The following is a 19,581-nucleotide window of genomic DNA, read 5'->3' as shown; positions in this document are numbered from 1 at the left end:
AATCTGTAGAAAACCATTCGACATATAAATGTTAGACTACTTTTTATGTGTACCCAAGGCTTACCAGCACATAACATTCCAATATCAACAACACAGCTTTGGGCTCTGTTGTCCTTTATTCTGGCTTCAATTGCTATACGTACCCTATATCGTCTCTACTTCCACCCTCTTAGCAAGTTCCCTGGCCCCAAACTAGCGGCCAGCACTCACCTTTATGAGTTTTATTTTGATGTGGTATCCAATGGAATGTTCCTATGGGAAATTCAGAAAATGCACGAAAAATTTGGTGAGGTTTATCTGAACTTACCGTGGCACATTGTCGCTGCGCTCTCTGACTCTGACATATTCCCAGGCCCAATCGTCCGAATCAATCCTCGTGAGCTTCATATCAATGACCCTCATTATTATGACCATATTTATGCGTCAGGTGGTAAAAAGAGAAACAAGGACCCCTATTTTGTCGGCTTATTTTCAACACCTCTTTCAATGATCACTACGATTGACCACGACCACCATCGTTTCCGAAGGGAAATTTTGAGCAACTTCTTTTCCAAGAAGTCGGTACTTAACATGACTCCACTCATTCAAAAGAAATTGGCAATATTAATGGAGCGTTTCGAACAAGCCTCTGAGGAGGGGGTTGTTTTAGATCTGACAGCAGCATTTTCTTCACAGACTGGTGATTGTGACCCATTACACGTATGGCCAAAGCCTCAACTCTCTGCACGAGGAGGATTTCAAGAGTAATATTCACGGTGGTATCTTGGAATTGGAAAGCACCAATCATCTGAACAGATATGTCCCTTCTCTTATCCCGCTGCTACGGTATATGCCATCGTGGCTTGTGGCATATTTCAAGCCGGCCACTGCCGCCATCATGGCGGAAGTCACCGAACATTCACAGAATGCACTCCGAACAAACAGCCAGCGGGACCTTGAAAAGAGCAAGCAGGCAATGGTTCAAGCGCTCAGTTCGCCGGCATTACCTGCCGATGAGAGAAGACTATCTCGTCTCCAAGAAGAAGGCATGATCTTGCTAAGTGGAGGCACAGAGTCCCCGGCGAATGCTTTGTCAGTGGCAGCATTTTACCTAGTGGATGAGATTTCTATTTTAGAGAAGCTCCGTACGGAGCTACAGCCGGTAATGTGCAATCACGAAACCTTCGTGCCCTTGGCAGAACTTGAGAAGCTACCGTATCTTGTGGGTCATCACATCCATTGTCCGTTTGTACGAACAATATGAACATTTGACCTGATATATAACTCAACAGACTGGGGTAGTAAATGAGGCACTTCGACTATCTTTTGGCTTAATCTCTCGCCCGCCACGAATTGCACCAGATGAGGTTTTGGTTTATCGTGAATATGACATTCCAGCTGGAGTAAGTCGTACCTACCATTATGGGGACCCATCACAAAGACTAACTGGGACAACTGTAGAATCCAGTAGGCATGTCGAGTTATTTCATGAACATGGATCCCACCATATTCCCCAACCCGGAGTCATTTGTTCCAGAGCGTTGGATCTTGGCTTCTGAGCGCGGTGAGAATCTGACTCGATTCATCGCGACATTTGGGAAAGGAAGCAGGGCATGTATTGACATGAAGTGAGTCAACGGATACCCACTTGGCAGCTATCTAGCTAATTATGGTATCTCTGCTTAGCTTGGGCTATGCTGAGTTATACTTCACGATAGCTGCTATGGCTCATCGCTTCAAATTCGAGTTGCACGAAACTACCCAGGAGAACATTAGGGCTTTCCGCGATCGGGGACTTCCATTTTCGAAAGATTTGGAGAGTCAAAGCGAAAGTGGGCAAGCCTGCAAATTCATCTGGCTACGAGAGCGTGCCCCCAAGTATACTCTGAAAGCTTATTTTGCTGTGTTGAGGTTCAAATGTTGTGGCTACTGCATATTATCTCGGGATTCGTTATTGTTGCTTAATGATTGCCAGGGTTAAATCAGTTATGCTATGTATGCTTTCTCATTGTTCAATGCCTGTTGTCAGACAAGGGTGGTTTTTGCGGCAAAGAGAAAGCTTTGTGAAGGCCTCATGGTGATGCTGTGTTTGTTTCCAGGTGGTATCTTCTTGTATGATTAGCCTAGATAATTTAAATTCTCATAGGAAGGCAAAAAAAAAAAAAAAAAAAAAAAACCAAGGCACCCAAATGACCATAAATCGGGGCAACATGATACATATTCACATTTTACATGTCGTAGTTTATGCCGACGATCTAACTCGGGTTAGTTCTGTATATCGGCACGTGATAACGGGATAATGTAATCCCGAGACAACAATTTTCCCCGAACGAGCATGCCCCGGGTGTACTCTATTGATAACGTATAGAATATATTTCTCCATAACGCAGCCCAATGGCAGACTCCTCGAGCTCTGCTGCGCCCGCAGGCGCTGGCAAGCCCCAGGCGGCCCCGAAGCCGCCTAACCCAGCGTTCAAAATGATGGGTACGTCTCTGTTCCCCAGATTTGAACGATCCAAAAAAAATGCTAATAGTGCCGTGATCAACAGGTCTCCCTAATATGCGGTTCAAACTGCCCTCTCGCAACTGGATGATCTTCCTTACTATCACTGGATCATTCACCGGTGCTCTTATATACGATCGTCGGGAGAAGCGTCGCGTGCAACAAAAGTGGTCGGAGCTCGTGGCTCATATTTCGAAAGAAACTCTACCGATCGACCAGATGCGCCGCAAACTGACAGTTTACTTGGCTTCGCCACCAGGAGATGGTCTGCGTGTGGCCCGGGATCACTTCAAGGAATATGTCAAACCCATCCTTGTGGCGGCGGCGTTGGATTACACGGTTGTTGAAGGGCGACGTGAGGGAGATGTGAGAGCCAGCACTGCGGAAAACATTCGCAAGCTGCGCCGAAAGGCCGGGGAACCTAGCTCGGCCGTCGAAGAGGTCGGTGTGGATGCAGTCGTTGCTGCCACCCGGGAACACATTGGGGTCACTGACGAACCGGGCCCCAAGGGCGACTTGGTCATTGGTCGACACACCTGGAAGGAGTATATCCGGGGCTTGCACGAGGGATGGCTTGGCCCGTTGGATGCGCCAGCTCCGCCTCCGGAGGAATTGACCGCGGATACATCGAAGGACGTCAGTGCGGAGAAACCTGCTAGTCTCGCGAACCCCGAGATTGCGAGCATCGATTCCCCCGAGTTCTCTGAAGAGAAGAAAGACGAGATCCCCGAGCCTAAGATCGAAGAACCCGAGAAGGAAGCAGAGAAGGAAGAAGAGAAGCCCGCTAAGCCAGCCGGTCCTACTCCCGCATACATCTACCCCAGCGAATACTCGTCCGCCATCCTCCCCGCCACCCTCCCCCAGTCATTCGATAGCTCCACCCCAGTCGAATTCCCCCATCTCCTTGGCTTCCTAAACACCCCGATCCGAGTCTACCGCTTCCTCACACAACGTTACCTTGCCGAGGAAGTCGGGCGCGACGTTGCCGCACTTGTCCTCGCGAACAGCGCACGGCCATACCGCGAAAACGCCCTCAGCGCTGACTCCGAGCCCACTGCTGCCAGCGTTGACTCCACGCCTTCTACTGACAGCTCGTTCACCGACCTCCCCCCTCGCAACTATGAGCAGCAGACCGTAATGGAGGCTGCTGAAAGTGAGTGGCACAAGTCTGTGCACAAGCGCGACGAAGACGAGAATGTGAAGGAGCGCGAGTGGCTCGATGATATCGTGCTTGATCAGCGCATTGCCTCGCGCATGCAGCGCGCCACCCTTTCTCCGGAAGATGAGGCACGCTCTCAGCGCATCGCCGAGCAACAGGAATACATTCTTGGCGAGGAGCGGCCAGCTCCCGTGCCTTTCTGGAAGCGCATGTGGGTCGATTACGGCTACGGCGAGAGTGACGAGGCCCTGAGACGTAAGCCCATCTTGGGTAACATCGACGGAGAAGACGTACAGTGAAGAGGTCTTCAGACATTTTCTGCCTGATCTTCACAATTTGAAATTTGGTTATATACTATAACGGTTATGGGATGGATTCTTCCCTGGCATTCGGCACGGCATGTGTTGGTCTTTTTGTTTAGCATATTGCGACTCCCTCCTCGGCTTGTATATTAAAGGCGTTTGATGTCCCCATTTTAGGAAATGTACATTGATGGAAACAGTGGTTTTGAATTTTGGAGTAGATTGTTCTACGTTTAGTCCTTGCTTGACTGGCAATAGATACTGGTACATTGGATTCTCCCAGCACCTGTATACTCACTCCAAATTGGCATTGGCCAATAACAGAGTATATTTGCTCATCCCGTGTCTTTCTCTATGTTTTTCACCTTCTTTTGTTGTCCCAACTCCTGGCATTGCGTTATGTTGCTAGGCAGTTAGGCAACTCATGATCGAAGCGGAGATGGGGGCGGGAGTCCACACGGTCCTCCACTCGTATCAAATCAGTTCAGCTCGAAGACCGAAGATTCAGGCCACTTCTTGCTGGCCTTCACGGCGTAAGCAGTCTTATCACTGCCCCACTTGTTCAGAATATCCAAGGCAGTGACAGCCTCGTCGATGGTGATCTCGGGGGAATCGAGGGTAGCAAGCAGGTCTTGCTCGCACTGCGGCTTGGATTCAGGGTTCAAAAGTTGACGGCCAGACAGGCCGGCCTGCACGTGGGCGACGCTGCCCTTGTTAACCGAGAGGTAAGACTCGTTCCACTCTTCGAGCTTCTGGGTCTTTGGGAGCAGCTTGTCAAATTCGGCATTGACAACCTCGGCAACCTTCTCGGGAAGAGGCTCGGCAAGGCTCTCAAGAGACTTGCGGAAGCGAAGCAATTGAAGGTGGAGAGTAGGGTTGGAGGGATCGATGGAATGGGCGGCCACAAGACACTTGACGGCAAGGACGTGCTTGTCTATAATCGTATTAGCATGATGGTCCCGTCTAAGAATCTACCAAATTAACTCACTTTGTCTGGAGTAAACCTCAAACCCAAGGCACTGGGCTTCGATGTTTTGAGGGCTGGACTCAAGCAACGGCGTCAAGAACTTCATGGCATCCTTCAGAGGATCCTGAGTCTGGACCAGGTTGTTGCCCAGGGGATCGTCATCTTCCTTCTTGGTCTCTGCATCAGTACTCTTGGCAGTAGCGGCGGCTGCTTTCCTTGCTGCACGCTTGTCGGACTCGATCTTTTCCAAGCGCTGCTGCTCCTTCTTCGCCTTCTTGAGAGCCTTCTTCCTCTGGTTCTCATCGGTAGAATCGAGTCCATTAATTCCGCTGGGCATCGGTCCGTGCACGAGATCCGGCTGGTCATGAAGAATTAGATGGGCCTTGACGGCGCCGATAGCCATTCTTGTGTAGAAGGGGTGCTCGCGCAGGCGGTCTTCCCAGCGTATCATGTCCACGTAGGCCCTGATCATGCCCTTGCGGAGAGAGAAGCCGTGGAAGTCGAACTGATCCTCCTGCCATGTATCAAATATGTTGGAAACCGAGTGGAAGCGCTTCAGGGCAAGGCCAAGCTTCTTCTGTCGGAGGAACGCCTCGGCGTCCTCAGTCAAGAACCAGGTGCACTGCATCTCGTGGAGATCACCCAATGTGCCACCGACAGCCTCGTTGCGAGTGAACTTGCTCATGAGTTCTAAACCCTTCTCGTTATCGTTGTTGCGGAGCACGTACTTGGCCGCCTTAGTGTTGATATGGCGATCCTTCTCATCTAACAGACGAGCTTTCTCCATCTCTTCCGCTGCCTTCGCAGGGTTTCCGTAGTGCTTCCAGATTCGCGCCTTGGTCATCTGATATTCCACGGCCTTTGGTGACAATTCAATGGCCTTCTCGACGTTTTCCATGGCCTTGGGGAGGTTGCGGCTGAGGTGGTAGTTGTAGTGTTGAGCCAGGAAGTAGTATGTGCATGACAGGAACTCGGTGTTGTCCCCGTTCGACTCAGCGGAGCCGTTCGCTGCCTTTTCAGAGAGATATCCCTCCACCAATTCTTGTACCACATCACGCTTGGCTGAGTCGACGTAAAGCTGCTTGATGTTCACGAATAATGAAGGAACACCCTTCTTCAGCATGCGCTGCAGATAGGCGTCAGCGGCCTGCTTGAAATCCTCGCCTTCTAGGAAATCGAGAGGAATGCGACGAGCAGCATCACAGCGGGGGTTCTTCTCCACCCACTCATCGTATAGAGCCTTCAATGCCTTGTGATCGCTTTCGGGGATGGCCTTTGCCTTGATCAAGCCATTGTAGTAAACCGAGTTGTCTGGGTTGCGCTCCAGGAGAGCTGTATATGCGGCCTCTGCGTCAGCCTTGCGGTCCAGTCGCAAAAGATAATCCGCCTTCATCTCCATGACTGCGAGTACATCGGTGCATCGGTATCCAACAGCCTCGAGGTGCTCTAGAGCTCTTTCGAGGTTTCCAGTCTCCGCAATGATCGTGTTCTTGTACAAGGTGGCCTCTGAGTTCTCCATATCGGCGACATGTGGTATGGCACCCTTCAAGGTTTCCTCGTAGGTAGTCAGAACCTTCTCGGCTTCTGCCAAATCCCCGGCCAAGTGATGGGCGATCGCGAGTGCCGTCCAGTTCTGGCGGAAGCCCGGACGAGTTTGCAGCATCGCACTGCGGCTCTTAATGTATCCCTGGTAATCCCGCATCTGCATCTGGAGCAGTGCCAAATCACGCTGAATAGGTTGCGATTCAGGCTCGAGGCGCAGGGCAAACCGGTATGCTTTGATTGCCTCCTCATAGTTCTTCTCCTGGCGCAATAGCAACCCGTACACGTGCCATGTGATATGCGACTTCATATCATTCTGGAGAGCCTTCTTGGCGAGCGCAAAGGCGTCCTCCAATTGCCCTATCTGGCTCATATTCAGAGCCTTCATGGCTTGGGTATCACCATGCTTGGGGTTTTTGCGAAGGACCTGGTCTGCTGTCTTGATGCCTGTGAAGTAAAACGTGGTTAGACGGGCCTAGGTGGTTTAAGGACACTTCAGAGGCCCACCTTTCTTATATTGTTTCATCTCAAAGTGGTGAACCACTTGACGAAACAAGGAATGGTCCTTGGTGCTCAATGTTTCCGGCATTGTGGGCGATGCTGACGTCGAGGGACCTGGCTTGTGCGAGTGAGGAATCGATGTGTGCGGGGGACGACTTCTCCGAGTCCGATCTTGGCAGAGTTAATGGCCCGATAAGATAGCGAGCACCATCCAACTTCTTCAGCAGATGAAGCAGGTGAAGTAGACTAAATTTTGGTTTTAGATCAGGCTAAAATACATAAATTTGTTGACTCTATACTCTTAGCCGTAATAGGGTGTAAAATTGATATCTCGTGATGCACACGTGGTTTGTTATGTACATGCCATGCAACTTTTGAGTGACTTGAAGAGGACAGCCAAAAAGGAAATACAACGCTTTTTCTATATGTTGAACTTGAATAGATTGCTATTGCTACTTGTACTCTGAAAGTTTTGAAATCGACTAGTATATGCCACAAGCCACTTCTCTTAGGTAGTAGGTAGGTATCGTCGGACTAGATGTTGTATCATTCTCTCCCTTTCTATTCGAAACCAAAAACTAATCTACTCTAATGTATGCAAGCGAGGATGCAGAATAACAGAAGAAAGCTTGTCAGGACTGTTCATATATATACAATTCGGGGTGAGGACTCCCCGAATCTAAAGAGTTGAGTTATATAGCGCTCCTAGTGTACTGCGGCAAGCTCCTGCCAGATGAGCTATTTCTGATGCAAATGGCGCCAGCTATCGAGAGCTTCCTCCCAAGTAGAAGATCCACTGCATTTTTCTGACACCATCCCCCATGTTCGAGCCCGAATGATCTCTTCAATGGTGCGCTCATTGCGAATTAGATTGGCCAATGACTCAGTCCGTGCTTCACGTGGAAAGAAGCGAGCAGAGTAAGGGTCCAGACGTTCATCGACTTCTCGTTCCCGGTCTCGGGCAGATTCTGTTTGCCGAAGAATCAAGTCGGGATCATCGGGATCCGGACTCGTAGCCACACCAGCGCAGTAAGTGAGAACGTCTGATCTCGTCTGCCATGAGGGGAATAACACATTATCCTTGAAGGTCTGGCATGCTTCAGAGCTGATCCGAGAGCTAGAGTCGGTTTGTCGTACCGATGTTGATGATGGGTCAAATCCTTTTTGGGCCGGTGTAATCAACGCGTTTAAGTTCTGTGTAATCGAGTCATCGATGGTAGATCTTGAGAGTCTGAGAAAGTCTGAAATAAAAAAAAGAGGAAAAGTCAATATAAGCTTGTATCAAGACGGCACATTCCAAACGAACCTCTAAACAGTCTCTCGTCAAAACAGAACCGAGGAGTCAGCGCCGGAGCAGCTGTTGATGAGGCCTGTGGCATCCTCCCACCAATTTCTTCCCCAGATTCTCGATTCGATTTGATCCAGAACCACTCCAGTTTGTAATAAGGATGTGTATAGCGTTATTTATGAAGTTAGGTCGTTCAACAGTGTTGTATAACGTAGGTCGCGTTAATAAGTGTGATACTGAAGTATATCTCACTGAGACGCAGTATGATCTGTTATGTGATAGTTGTTGGTAATATTCGTGGAAAGCTGGATGAGCAACCCGGGAAGCTCTCCGTGGACGACCGGCGTCATGCCGTAATCAGCCCGCAGCTTCGGGCCTGTTTTGGGACTAGCACATTCAATTATCTGCACGTGACAGCGCGTATCCGCGTTTAGGAGAATCGCGTTCCTGCTTATGCCAGATCATCTTTCGGAGAAAAGGCACTTGTATATTCCCTTGGAGTCATTTATTGCATGCTTTTACCATTAATATTGGAAATACCATACCAACATGCCTGAGCTAGCAGAGATCCACCGCATTGTGCATTTCATTCGTGAGCACCTGGTTGGGAAAACGCTGTCCAAAGTACAAGCACAACATGATGATATTATATTTGGCAAAGTTGGCACTAGTGCCGCCGAATTTCAAAAGGCAATGCAAGGGAAGAAGGTCGTGGGAACAGGCCAACAAGGGAAATATTTCTGGATCACAATGTCTTCACCACCACATGCTGTGATGCACTTTGGAATGGCTGGCTGGTTGAAGATCAAGGATGCCGATACATACTACTATCGAACCGACAAGCCTGCAGATCAGGAGTGGCCACCTAAATATTGGAAGTTCCTGTTGGAGACAAGTGACGAGCCGAAAACAGAGGCAGCATTTGTGGATGCCCGCAGGCTTGGCCGCATTAGACTGGTGGATTGCCCCGCTGATGAGATCCGAGATCATACTCCGCTCAAGGAAAACGGGCCTGATCCAGTCACCGATAAAGACATTGTGAATGAAGCATGGTTGACAGAGAAGCTGGGAAAGAAGAAAGTGCCGATCAAGGCTCTTCTTCTGGACCAGGCGAATATCAGTGGGATCGGAAACTGGATGGGGTAAGTCTTTTCGTCAAACAAAACCATGAAATATACAGAAGCTAATTATTTTCAGTGACGAGATTCTCTATCATGCCAAGATACACCCAGAACAATACAGCAACACTTTGAATGATGATCAGATCAAGGCGCTACACTCTGCCATTCATTATGTCTGCTCCACATCTATTGGTGTACTGGCAGATTCAGAGAAGTTTCCCGAGCATTGGCTTTTCAAGCACCGCTGGGGCAAGGGGAAAAAGAACCAGCCCGCCGTCCTACCCAATGGGGATAAGATCACTTTCCTTACTGTTGGAGGTCGAACAAGTGCTGTTGTTCCAACTGTCCAGAAGAAGACTGGTCCGGTCGCCAAAGACGTTGATGAAGACGTTGCAGAATCCACACCAGCCAATTCAAAACGGAAACGTGTGGCCCTAAAGAAAGAAAGCGACTCCGAAGCGGAAGAAACGACACAGACAAAGAAGCGAGAAACCCCAAAACAAAAGAAACCCGCTGTAAAGAGTGAGTATTTTGAAGAGGAGAAGCCAAAGCCCGCCGTTGTTGGCAGAAGACGATCTACCCGTACATCTAAGTGAGGTGTATGTATCTGAAACTGAGGTACTAGCGACCCCATCTGAATCTGGAGTGGTTCTGTATTTGCTATCGGGATCTCAACAGTCTCCTAAAATGAAGTAGACTCTACTTAACTAAAACGCAGCATCATATGACAGACCACTCTCACCTACATGAGATTGATGCAGTATATATCCTTAGTAATTTGGAACAAATGAATCCAGACAATATAATTGCCATAAGGGAGGCAATATATGAGTACATATATGTAAATCATAAAAGTAGTCATTGGTCTTGGGGAAGCACTTGTCTCACTGGCAGATCGACCCTATCCTGAAGAAATCTCAAGATATCTTCAATCTCATCCTCGACGCGATACCAATGTCCCAACCCTTCATAGGCCTTCCAAGTCACATACATCCCCAAACCGGCTGAAAGAACATGCGACATCTTTCTTCCAAGTTCCACAGAAACCTTTAGGTCTTCAGAGCCGTGGCCAATAAAAATAGGCGTCTGGAGATGATGGATGCTTGGTTGTGATTGGGAATCCTCCGTTGAATGATCGTCCGCTGGGATCATTGGAAGATCAAGAATGTCCCGAACATGGCTGATAGCGTGCTCAAGCAGTGAGGCTTCTTCCTCGTTGTCCGCAAAGGGATCAAAATCATCATGCGAAGGGCTGCTTATTTTGAATGGATCATCATCCAAGTCCGGTTCCGAGAAGGCATCTGCATCTGCATCTGACTCTTCGTCACTGTTCGACTGCTGCACATCTGCTTCTCCGTCGTCTGAGTCTGAGTCATCATCGGATCGAGTTTCCTGGTCGTCTCTAGCCGACGCAGGAATCTCGCCACATTGCAGAATTTCGTGCAATTGTTGCCCAAAGGGCAGCCATCCACTCATCCCAACAAATGCCCCGATTGTGCTTGTTTTAGTGGCGTCGGGCCAGCCACCTAGCAGAGTGAAAATACCCGCAGCACAGCCTTGACTCAGCCCCCACAGGATGATTTTTCGATGACTGTCCTCACCCAAGATGCGAACCTCTTCGCTGATTAAGTCACGAATCAATTCAGCAGTCCCACACAGCCCTTCGACCTGCAGGTCTGTCCTCTCTCCGGGATCCTCAATGGAGTAGTTGTCAAACCACTGGTTGATGTGCATCTTTTTGAACCTCGTTGCCCGCCGCTTACTTGCAGTCGGAAAGATGAATTTCACCGTGGGAAGTCGAGCTTGTAGGTTTGCAGCAGCAAGAAGTTCATAACCGAAGCGTTCAGCATTGCTGCCTTTTCCATGGAGGGAAATAATAGTGTGTGTATGCTCTTCACCCAGAGGTGGGATGACTAGAGGAGCAGGGTATGCATTTCGTGACATTTTGGTGGATTTGGGGGAGACAGAGAGGGTAACATGAGAAGATACAAGGGAAGGACAATTTCCAAAGTTATTTTCGAATAAATGCCAAGGATCAGTTTCGAAAGTTCTTTGTAGTTATTTTGTTATTTTGGTAATATGAATAGCCATCCTATGCAGGGTTATCGAATAGGCAACAAGACGTATACAACAAGCGTATAGATCAACCATGACGATACTAACTTCAATGCCAGACAATGGGCCTTACACATAATTCTTAGAGTAGACAGCGAAGCATGGGTAAAAACTATATATACCACCCCAATTATCAATGATTATACTCATGCCAATCCGAGACAATAGGCTTTATGTCGCATAGTTCTAATTTCCGCTCATAGAGAGTGGTTGTCTGTCATTGTATGAGGGGATAGCATCAACGAAGGGACAGATATATAAAGCCTGTAGACGGCCCCAACCGTTAAAATATATCATTCTCAAGTCTCATTCGAATCCTACCTAACTGGCCTACAATCGAACAATCACAATCCCGCTCCCAGAAAAAAGAAAAACTCGATTATTTTACACAACCAGGACTATTATTTCGTCAATCATGGCTGACTCATGGAACGTCCATGTTGCATTCTGCCAATGGAGAGGCAATGCCCCTTTACATTGGATGCTTTTGCTTGCTAACCCTGGGTCGCTGCGTTGTACATGGTATCACGTCGTTGGAGGTCCTACGCAGAATCGGGACTACGAGCGCAAGATTCAGGCCGGGAAGAGAATGGACAGTTTCGGTATATCGAGAACACAATACGTCGGCTGTATTCCCGCAAGCGATATCAACAAGGTGAAATCAGCGGTAGTAGCAGTCCCTGTACAGGATTGTCAACACTGGATGGTGGAAGTCCTTGCTGGGCTTGAGCGTAAATTCTTGGTTCCTCTTGGCACCAGCGTTGATTATCATAGTCAGATTGAACCTTCTCTTTCTGGAAAAGCCGAGGATGGCTGGGTCTTGCTTTCCGGAACATGTAAAGAGGAGCTGACGATTGACGAACCTGGTAGCAACTAGATCCAACGGGACAGAAGATGGGTGGGGTTGAGGACTTCCTGATAATTGGAAAACCTGAAGGTATGTTGCACACTCTCTTTGCCCTGCTCCTTTTCTTTTTATACATGTGAGTCTATCGCTCTCTTTGCCGTCTCTATAATTTCGTACTTTTATGCTCCATCGTGGTCAGAATTTTATATTGATTTTATAGTTCAGCGTTTGTTCACTATGCAGTTTTATTTCCCGGACAATCTCGAGTAATTCATAGAAAATGTAGACATAAATTCCCATCAATCACCCCCGTTGCAAGTCTCTCCTGGATAGTGCGGGTGGACGAAGACAAGTACGAAGACGAGTAAGGCGAGCACCTATCTGCGTTCGAGGATAGCAATAGCGGCCCCTGTGAATTCAGGCGAGAGTACTGCTTTATGGTAACAGTTGGCGAAAAGTGGCAAGGAAAGACAGCGACAATAATAGATGAAAAGCATGAGTGAAAGTTATTGTAAGGGCGAAGAACGATTAAATTCACATAAAAGCAACGCCGGACGGAAGTACATTTCAAAACGAACACCCGAAACATGTTAAGATGATGTATCAGGGCAAGGAATCGGAAGATATCTATATATTGTCGAAGGACTGTGGGAAAGCCTACATTATACATACACGCAACTTAATTCAAAAATTCCCATATAGTTTGCGCCTGTCTTAAAACCCTCAAACATCTCTCTCCCAAGCGAGAAAAGCTAACAACGACAAATGAGATTGAACTTTGAAAGATTCATCAAAGGATCAAACCATCCAATGTCTCTTTGAAAATTTCAACATTGTCCTCCTTGGGAGAGTCTCTAATTGCAAAATAAATCTGCTCAAACCAACCCTTGAACTCTTTGTTCATGAGAACCTCGTACCAGCAGTCGGCCACCTCCTGAGTGGGATGGTGAAAGGCCCCACAACCAAGGGCACCAAGGATCAAGCGGCGGTGATTGTTGTTTGCTGCCGTGCGTAGAATCAATTCCATCTTGGCTATCATGAGATATCGATGGTGTACGTCCACGTACGTGGATTCGTCGGGGGTCAATTCAGGCTGGCTCCGTGCTGCCATGCTGATAACACTGACAGTGGGGCTCAGGTGTAGTTCTTCGCCCCCCGACATGAAACTATACCCGTTGTCCACGCTGTTTCGGAAAACGATCACCTTGGGTGAGTAGAGGCACTCCAAATCGTCCATTGGGTAAAATCGGGTATGGAGAGTACCAATGAGTGTGCTTCGGTAGCAAAGCTGCTCCTCCTGGGCTCGAGCACCATTGAGCCAACCCCCACCGGGTTTGTAGGCATTGGCAAAGTTGAGAACACATACTGGCATGTAATCGGTGGTGCTGCCCGCATTTTGCATCTCGAGGGCACTGTCATACGTGTCTCCCGCCACGACCCTAACCACAGTGTCCACATTTGGATACTCCACGGAATTAGGGTCCAGGACAGGAGCGGTCCACCTGTTCGCCATATAACCGAACCGAGTTCCCCCCAATTCTGTCATGGCCAAAATTTCCTTCGTGGCTAGCTTTGTTGTTGCTATGACCTTATTCATTGCGATGTATTGAGCCTTGCCGACCCCCTTGCCCTTTCCCTTTTTTTTGCTAATACCGGGGCGCTGCTTCTTATCCAGATCAGGCTTTTGGACCGGATGTTTCTTTTTAAGTACATCAGGCTGACCTTTTGGTGAAAGTGAAAATCCGGATGCAGTGTCGGGTGACGTGAGAAGGTCAGGGCTCTCTGCCTGACCATCAAGACCACCCATTATTACGTCGCTGGACGACTTGGAGACGCTGGAGTCGGTGGAGGCAGAAGAGAATTTCTGAGCAATGGTATCGATGAGTCCAGTGAGGCCACTACTGCTTTGGCTGTTTTTGCTTGAGGCAGGTGATTGGTTCGCGAACTGGGAACCTGTGGATTTTGTGGACTGTGTCGACCTGGAGGTATCGGATTGGGCAGGCGCTTTCTTTTTTGGCATGGTTTGCTCTGTATTAAAGGTAATCGATGTGCGAAAGAAGCAGTAGAGATATTGCTAATTTTATGAAGACGAAGATTCCAGGGGCTCTTTATGGCCCATGTTTACTCACCCATTGGCTGAAAGTAAATAAGTATATTTCCTACATAGTATGGATTGAAAGAATACGAGAACACAAAGACTCGAGACTCGAACAGTTCGAAGTAGAAAAGTTGAAAGAAATATCAGATGGATCACGTGCATACTTCCAATCCGACCAATCCGAGTAAGCGCAGCCCGCATCAAGGCGGTGAGCTTATCTCCGATCTCGCCACCATGACAAAGCGTGCAACGCCGTTGGCTTGTCGCCTTCTTGCAGAACTATTTTAATCCCCCAAGGTTTCGATGTCTTTATTCTGATTATTCCTTGCAATCCAATAAGCCAAATTCAGGCCATTTCTTTATCTTCATTCAGAACCGCCTAAAGCAGTACTCCGCCACAATGAGCGCGATCCTGTCAGCAGACGATCTGAATGATTTCATTTCGCCGGGGGTCGCGTGTATCAAACCAGTTGAAACCCTTCCACCGAAAGACACAAAGAATCACGAAGTATGTCCACTTATTGGCCTCATTGGAACTATGTTTTGAGTTTCTTTTACTAATTTCCTAATTATAGGATGCATATGAAGTAACAACGGAAGACAAAGTCCAGCCCGAGAATCTACCCCCCGCACAGATTTCTTTGACAGACTGCCTCGCTTGCTCTGGCTGTGTTACATCTGCTGAAGCTGTGTTGATATCACTTCAATCTCACGCCGAGGTCCTCAATACACTTGATGCACATCCGGAGATTCCCTTGAAGCATGAGCATCATGGGGTCACAGTCAATAATACCGAAGATTCTGGAGAGGGTAAGATCTTCGTCGCGAGTGTCAGCCCGCAAGTCAGGGCCAGTCTGGCAACGGTTTATGGAATTTCAGAGAAAGAAGCGGGGTACATGATCAACCAATTACTTAGTGGCCCGCAGGGCTTGCGGGGTGGGGGCAAACACGGCAATGGATTTACATGGGTTGTCGACACCAATGCCATGAGAGAGGCTGTACTGGTACTCACTGCAGACGAGGTTTCGGACTCGCTCAGCTCAGTTGAATCGTCAACAGCGAGCCAGTCGGATGACTCTCTTCCCAAGCGACCTATTTTATCTTCAGCATGTCCTGGATGGATCTGCTACGCCGAGAAAACTCACCCTTTTATACTTCCACATCTTTCTCGACTCAAGTCCCCGCAGGCTCTGTCGGGGACATTCCTCAAGACCGTTTTGAGCAAGTCTCTCGGGGTCCACCCTTCTCGGATTTGGCATTTGGCCGTCATGCCCTGCTTTGACAAGAAGCTAGAAGCTAGTCGGGAAGAGCTCACAGATGTGTCGTGGCGACAGGGGGATTTCACAGACTCTGAAACGCAGCCTGTTCGTGACGTGGACTGTGTTATCACTGCTCGTGAGCTTCTGTCCCTAGCTTCGTCCCGAGGGTTCTCACTGCCAAACCTACCTTTGCAACCTCTGCCTTCATCTTTTACCCCACCCTTCCCTGAAAAAACCCTCGATTCTTTCCTTTCCTTCAAACGCTCTCGCGCAGAGCAATCTCTTGCCACCGGCACCTCTGGAGGCTACCTACACCACGTTCTCATGACTTTCCAGGCTCGCAATCCAGGCAGCGAACTTGTGATCAACCGCGGACGCAACGTTGACGTCGTCGAGTACGTGCTTATGTCTCAAGAAGGTCAAACCATTTTGAAAGCAGCCCGCTATTACGGTTTCCGAAATATCCAAAACCTTGTCCGGAAGCTCAAGCCTGCACGCGTATCGCGGCTTCCCGGCGCAAAACCCGCCGCCAGACCCGCCGCAGGTCGGCGCCAGCCTATATCTCGTAACGCCGTATCCACAAACAGCTCAGGATCAGACTACGCCTACGTGGAGGTCATGGCCTGCCCTGGTGGGTGCACGAATGGCGGTGGCCAGATCCGAGTCGAGGACGCCAGAGAAACCATTGGTTCTTCCCAAGGACTGGCACTAGATGCATCTGTGAAGCCATCGCCACATGAGCAGCGCGCGTGGCTTGCTCGCGTCGACGAGGCTTATTTCTCCATGGAATCTGAGTCTGAGTCTGAACTAGAAACTCAATCTCAGCTGTCTCCATTGGCCGACAAGGAGGCTAAAAGTCATGAACGCTTACGGTCCTGGTCAGAATACATGGACATCCCCCTCTCTAAGCTTGTCTATACTACCTACCGCAAGGTAGAAAGTGATGTTGGCAAGGATCAAACACCTGCTGATGATACGAGTCGGGTTGTCGAGCTTGCGGGGAAGATTGGGGGTGGTTGGTAATTTTTGTCTGCCTCGTTTCGTTGCTACAAGATCCACTCTTGCGGTGGTATTCTTCATGGCCTCTTTGCTTCATTTTCATGGCGCGGGATTTTGGGTTTTCTTGCATTTTTCTGGGGGATATACCATATTTTCATTTTTGAAGTCACGGTCGACGATACATTACGTGCTGGTTTGTTTTAAGCTTATGACATGATAAAAGTGCATAGAAAAAAAGGTTTAGATACCTTCAGATACGATCAATGATATTAATCGAGCTATCAAAACACATAAATCAAGGCCTCCTTTCTAAATTTCATACAAAATCAGAGGACTTTTTCTACTTCAAGCCCTGGGAATTACCCACCTGGACCGGTGGGCCTGTATATGATGACTAATCTGTCATATGCATGACTAAGCACTTAAAATCCCGCGCTCCAGAAAGAAAAAGAATCCAAGTATCTCAGCCTCCAAGCTAGTTTCCACCTCACAACTCTCATCAACCCACCGGTCACGATCAACTCGCGCGCAAAATATCCAACTTACCAACACTTCACTCTCAACCCCAAAAAATGTCTCGCGAAACCTACCAGGTCCCCTCGATGGGCACCCAGAACAACTTCGACACCCAAGCCGGAGGTTTCGGCAACGCCATGGCTATCGACAGCCCCTCAGTCACCTACCTGTGTGGCGAGTGCTCTGCCCGTGTTCCCCTCAAGCGCGGTGACCAGATTCGCTGCAAGGACTGCGGTCACCGTGTGCTGTACAAGGAGCGTACCAAGCGGTAAGATTTTATTTCCTAGGCATTATCATGCGATACGCGCGAGGCATGGGCTGACTTCTTGGTTCTTGCGTCTCAATAGTATGGTCCAGTTCCAGGCTCGGTAGATGTTTCATTTACCCCAACAAAAATCGGAACGTTTGGAGGTTGCGATGGCTCAAGCGGAATCGAAGGAATCGGCCTGAGATCCTTCGAAGTCTTTATTTTTTGACGAATTATGCATACAATGGCGCTTTGGGGTTGAATTACACAAACCAGGTTTTCTATGGTCTCAGTCTACAAGAACCAGATACGATGTTCTAGCCATGTCCTCTTAGTCTTGGTCCAAATTTGGACCTATGAGGACAGGCTTCAGGTCTTTTTCATTAGAAACAAGTATATTGATTTTGTTTCAGAGAATTATAGGCATTCACCCATGGACCCGAAATCTCCATATAGTTATCTAAACGTACATGAAACCATCCATAACCCAACCCGAAAGCTTTTTAGACACAAAAAGGCTATAACAAACTAAATCCAACCCTACGAAAACTAGTCACTAGATTCTACTTTTAGAGCTGATTAGTGACTTCAATGAATTGCTCCAAGTTCTTCAGAGACTGCCCGCTCTCGATTGCCCAGCGCGCGCGACGAACGCCTTCTTTCCAGCGACCACCGCCAGGGCCACGCTCGGTGATGACCTGGCCATCATCGCCAGGTCCCATGTTGCTGGTATCGGCCTCGCAAATGCCCGAGGTGACAAGTAGACCAGCCACATTCATGAGAACAAACTCCAAGATGGGGTCATCCCGTGGAAGCTCATTCCGAAGTATACTCATCAGCTTTTCTGCATTTTGCTTGGGCATTTTACCTCCGCCAACCTCACTAAGAGGGTGGCTAGAGAGCCCAAAGTCCGCTGCCTCAAGCTGGAAGGTGTCGACCTTGACGATGCTGCGGGGATTGTTGATATCATCTTCACTTGAGTCATCTGTATCGTCTTGTGGTGCTTGGTAGGCAGGGTTCGGGTGCGCGGAGAGCCTCCAGCAGTTTGTCTTTCCAGCACAGCTGATTTCGTCCATGTCCTCTGCGCCACAGACAATCATGGCTTTCTTCGCTCCGCTTTGTCTGAAAGCCTCGGCGAATACTGGACCAAGGCTCTGGTATGCCACGCCAACTACGCGTGCTTCCAGTGCCCAGTCAACGGGGTTTGCCAGGGGGCCCATTAGGTTGAAAATCGTCCGAAGGCCAAGGCCCCTGCGGACAGGGTTGGAATGCATCATGCCCGGGTGGAAATTCGGAGCAAACAAGAACGAATAGTTGGTTTTCTCGTAGACCTTGGATAGATTCTCAGCGGTAACGGCTGCGATCTTGGGTGCCAATGGCTCGATGGCATTGAGGACATCAGCGGCACCAGAGGTCGATGTTTGAGCGCGGTTGCCATGTTTAGCTGTCAGGATAAGAGGAGATGCAACGATTGAGGAGGTCGTGGAAATGTTAAAGGTCGAATGAGAATCTCCTCCGGTTCCAACAATATCACACTATACATCGCAGCTTGTCAATATGACTCAATGACAAAATAGAGGTGGTTGCGCATACCAATCCGCCCTCATAATTTCCTGCTTTCAGATTACGAGACTTCATAATCTTGATAAGCGGAGCTTTCTCAACTTGGCAAGCAGCCTCTCGCATACATTGAGAACATTTTGCAATCACATCTGGCTGCCTATCCTTGCCGGTTGAGTGGAGCAATGTGAGGAGGGCAGCGGTCTGAATATGGGATAACCGGTCCTCGAAGATCAATGCAAAGGCAGAAGCAATCTCCTCTGCACTCACGTCTGCGAGATCTTGTGCGCTGACTCGAATGCCGGCAGCCGCGGGGTAGGCGAGTCGCTGGAGGAGCGGAGCGATCGAAATGGACTCAAGCCGCGGAGAGGGAGAGGATATAGGTGTCGCCATACTTGAAATATTTGTAAGCGACAATATATTCACAATAGCCCAGCGATCCCAATGAGGTTTCACGGCTTAAAAAGATACCTGCAATCGTAACAATCGAGTGACTCAAAAGACATTCCGATATAGGCGGCAAAATAATTCACCGCCGTCGGGGCGCTTTACCCTTTTAGGGCCCTAAAAATATCATT

At 48.7% G+C, this 19,581-nt stretch overlaps 11 protein-coding genes across 11 annotated transcripts; 6 read left to right on the top strand and 5 right to left on the bottom strand.

Moving 5' to 3' along the window:
* Positions 1-45: 45 nt before the first annotated feature.
* N7455_012190 (cytochrome P450) lies at positions 46-1,960 on the top strand (the record flags this gene model as incomplete). The annotated part of the gene is made up of 5 exons (XM_065606827.1): positions 46-639; positions 662-1,201; positions 1,272-1,382; positions 1,441-1,607; positions 1,666-1,960. The coding sequence occupies 5 exons, from the start codon at positions 46-48 to the stop codon at positions 1,958-1,960; spliced, it is 1,707 nt and encodes a 568-aa protein (XP_065459993.1).
* A 381-nt stretch (positions 1,961-2,341) lies between these two features.
* N7455_012189 (Tim22-complex subunit TIM54) lies at positions 2,342-4,141 on the top strand. The gene is made up of 2 exons (XM_040957360.2): positions 2,342-2,464; positions 2,529-4,141. Exons 1-2 carry the CDS (start codon positions 2,374-2,376, stop codon positions 3,938-3,940), a joined length of 1,503 nt encoding a protein of 500 aa, XP_040812328.2. The 5' UTR covers positions 2,342-2,373; the 3' UTR covers positions 3,941-4,141.
* A 281-nt stretch (positions 4,142-4,422) lies between these two features.
* Positions 4,423-7,041, bottom strand: N7455_012188 (peptide alpha-N-acetyltransferase complex A subunit NAT1; the record flags this gene model as incomplete). Its single annotated transcript, XM_040957262.2, has 3 exons — positions 4,423-4,877; positions 4,932-6,899; positions 6,960-7,041. 3 exons carry the CDS (start codon positions 7,039-7,041, stop codon positions 4,423-4,425), a joined length of 2,505 nt encoding a protein of 834 aa, XP_040812247.2.
* Positions 7,042-7,691: 650 nt separating this feature from the next.
* Positions 7,692-8,332, bottom strand: N7455_012187 (MIX23 family protein; the record flags this gene model as incomplete). Its single annotated transcript, XM_040957371.2, has 2 exons — positions 7,692-8,194; positions 8,260-8,332. The coding sequence occupies 2 exons, from the start codon at positions 8,330-8,332 to the stop codon at positions 7,692-7,694; spliced, it is 576 nt and encodes a 191-aa protein (XP_040812245.1).
* A 458-nt stretch (positions 8,333-8,790) lies between these two features.
* On the top strand, positions 8,791-9,958 carry N7455_012186 (putative formamidopyrimidine-DNA glycosylase; the record flags this gene model as incomplete). Its single annotated transcript, XM_040957343.2, has 2 exons — positions 8,791-9,383; positions 9,439-9,958. 2 exons carry the CDS (start codon positions 8,791-8,793, stop codon positions 9,956-9,958), a joined length of 1,113 nt encoding a protein of 370 aa, XP_040812194.2.
* Positions 9,959-10,220: 262 nt separating this feature from the next.
* N7455_012185 (alpha/beta hydrolase family protein) lies at positions 10,221-11,306 on the bottom strand (the record flags this gene model as incomplete). The annotated part of the gene is made up of 1 exon (XM_040957249.2): positions 10,221-11,306. One exon carries the CDS (start codon positions 11,304-11,306, stop codon positions 10,221-10,223), a length of 1,086 nt encoding a protein of 361 aa, XP_040812295.2.
* A 586-nt stretch (positions 11,307-11,892) lies between these two features.
* N7455_012184 (uncharacterized protein) lies at positions 11,893-12,354 on the top strand (the record flags this gene model as incomplete). Its single annotated transcript, XM_040957282.2, has 1 exon — positions 11,893-12,354. One exon carries the CDS (start codon positions 11,893-11,895, stop codon positions 12,352-12,354), a length of 462 nt encoding a protein of 153 aa, XP_040812234.2.
* Positions 12,355-13,114: 760 nt separating this feature from the next.
* N7455_012183 (uncharacterized protein) lies at positions 13,115-14,344 on the bottom strand (the record flags this gene model as incomplete). Its single annotated transcript, XM_040957327.2, has 1 exon — positions 13,115-14,344. One exon carries the CDS (start codon positions 14,342-14,344, stop codon positions 13,115-13,117), a length of 1,230 nt encoding a protein of 409 aa, XP_040812302.2.
* A 478-nt stretch (positions 14,345-14,822) lies between these two features.
* nar1 (iron-sulfur cluster assembly protein NAR1) lies at positions 14,823-16,704 on the top strand (the record flags this gene model as incomplete). The annotated part of the gene is made up of 2 exons (XM_040957223.2): positions 14,823-14,930; positions 14,998-16,704. The coding sequence occupies 2 exons, from the start codon at positions 14,823-14,825 to the stop codon at positions 16,702-16,704; spliced, it is 1,815 nt and encodes a 604-aa protein (XP_040812318.2).
* Positions 16,705-17,252: 548 nt separating this feature from the next.
* N7455_012181 (Rpo12/RPC10 RNA polymerase subunit family protein) lies at positions 17,253-17,568 on the top strand (the record flags this gene model as incomplete). The annotated part of the gene is made up of 2 exons (XM_040957284.1): positions 17,253-17,464; positions 17,544-17,568. The coding sequence occupies 2 exons, from the start codon at positions 17,253-17,255 to the stop codon at positions 17,566-17,568; spliced, it is 237 nt and encodes a 78-aa protein (XP_040812307.1).
* A 444-nt stretch (positions 17,569-18,012) lies between these two features.
* N7455_012180 (anthranilate phosphoribosyltransferase) lies at positions 18,013-19,396 on the bottom strand (the record flags this gene model as incomplete). The annotated part of the gene is made up of 2 exons (XM_040957342.2): positions 18,013-18,978; positions 19,037-19,396. 2 exons carry the CDS (start codon positions 19,394-19,396, stop codon positions 18,013-18,015), a joined length of 1,326 nt encoding a protein of 441 aa, XP_040812304.2.
* Positions 19,397-19,581: the final 185 nt, after the last annotated feature.

The sequence above is a fragment of the Penicillium solitum genome (assembly GCF_028829755.1).
Source record: "Penicillium solitum strain IBT 25940 chromosome Unknown utg000009l_segment0_segment0, whole genome shotgun sequence".
Classification (NCBI taxonomy): domain Eukaryota; kingdom Fungi; phylum Ascomycota; class Eurotiomycetes; order Eurotiales; family Aspergillaceae; genus Penicillium; species Penicillium solitum.
This window is presented reverse-complemented; position numbering and strand designations above follow the sequence as displayed.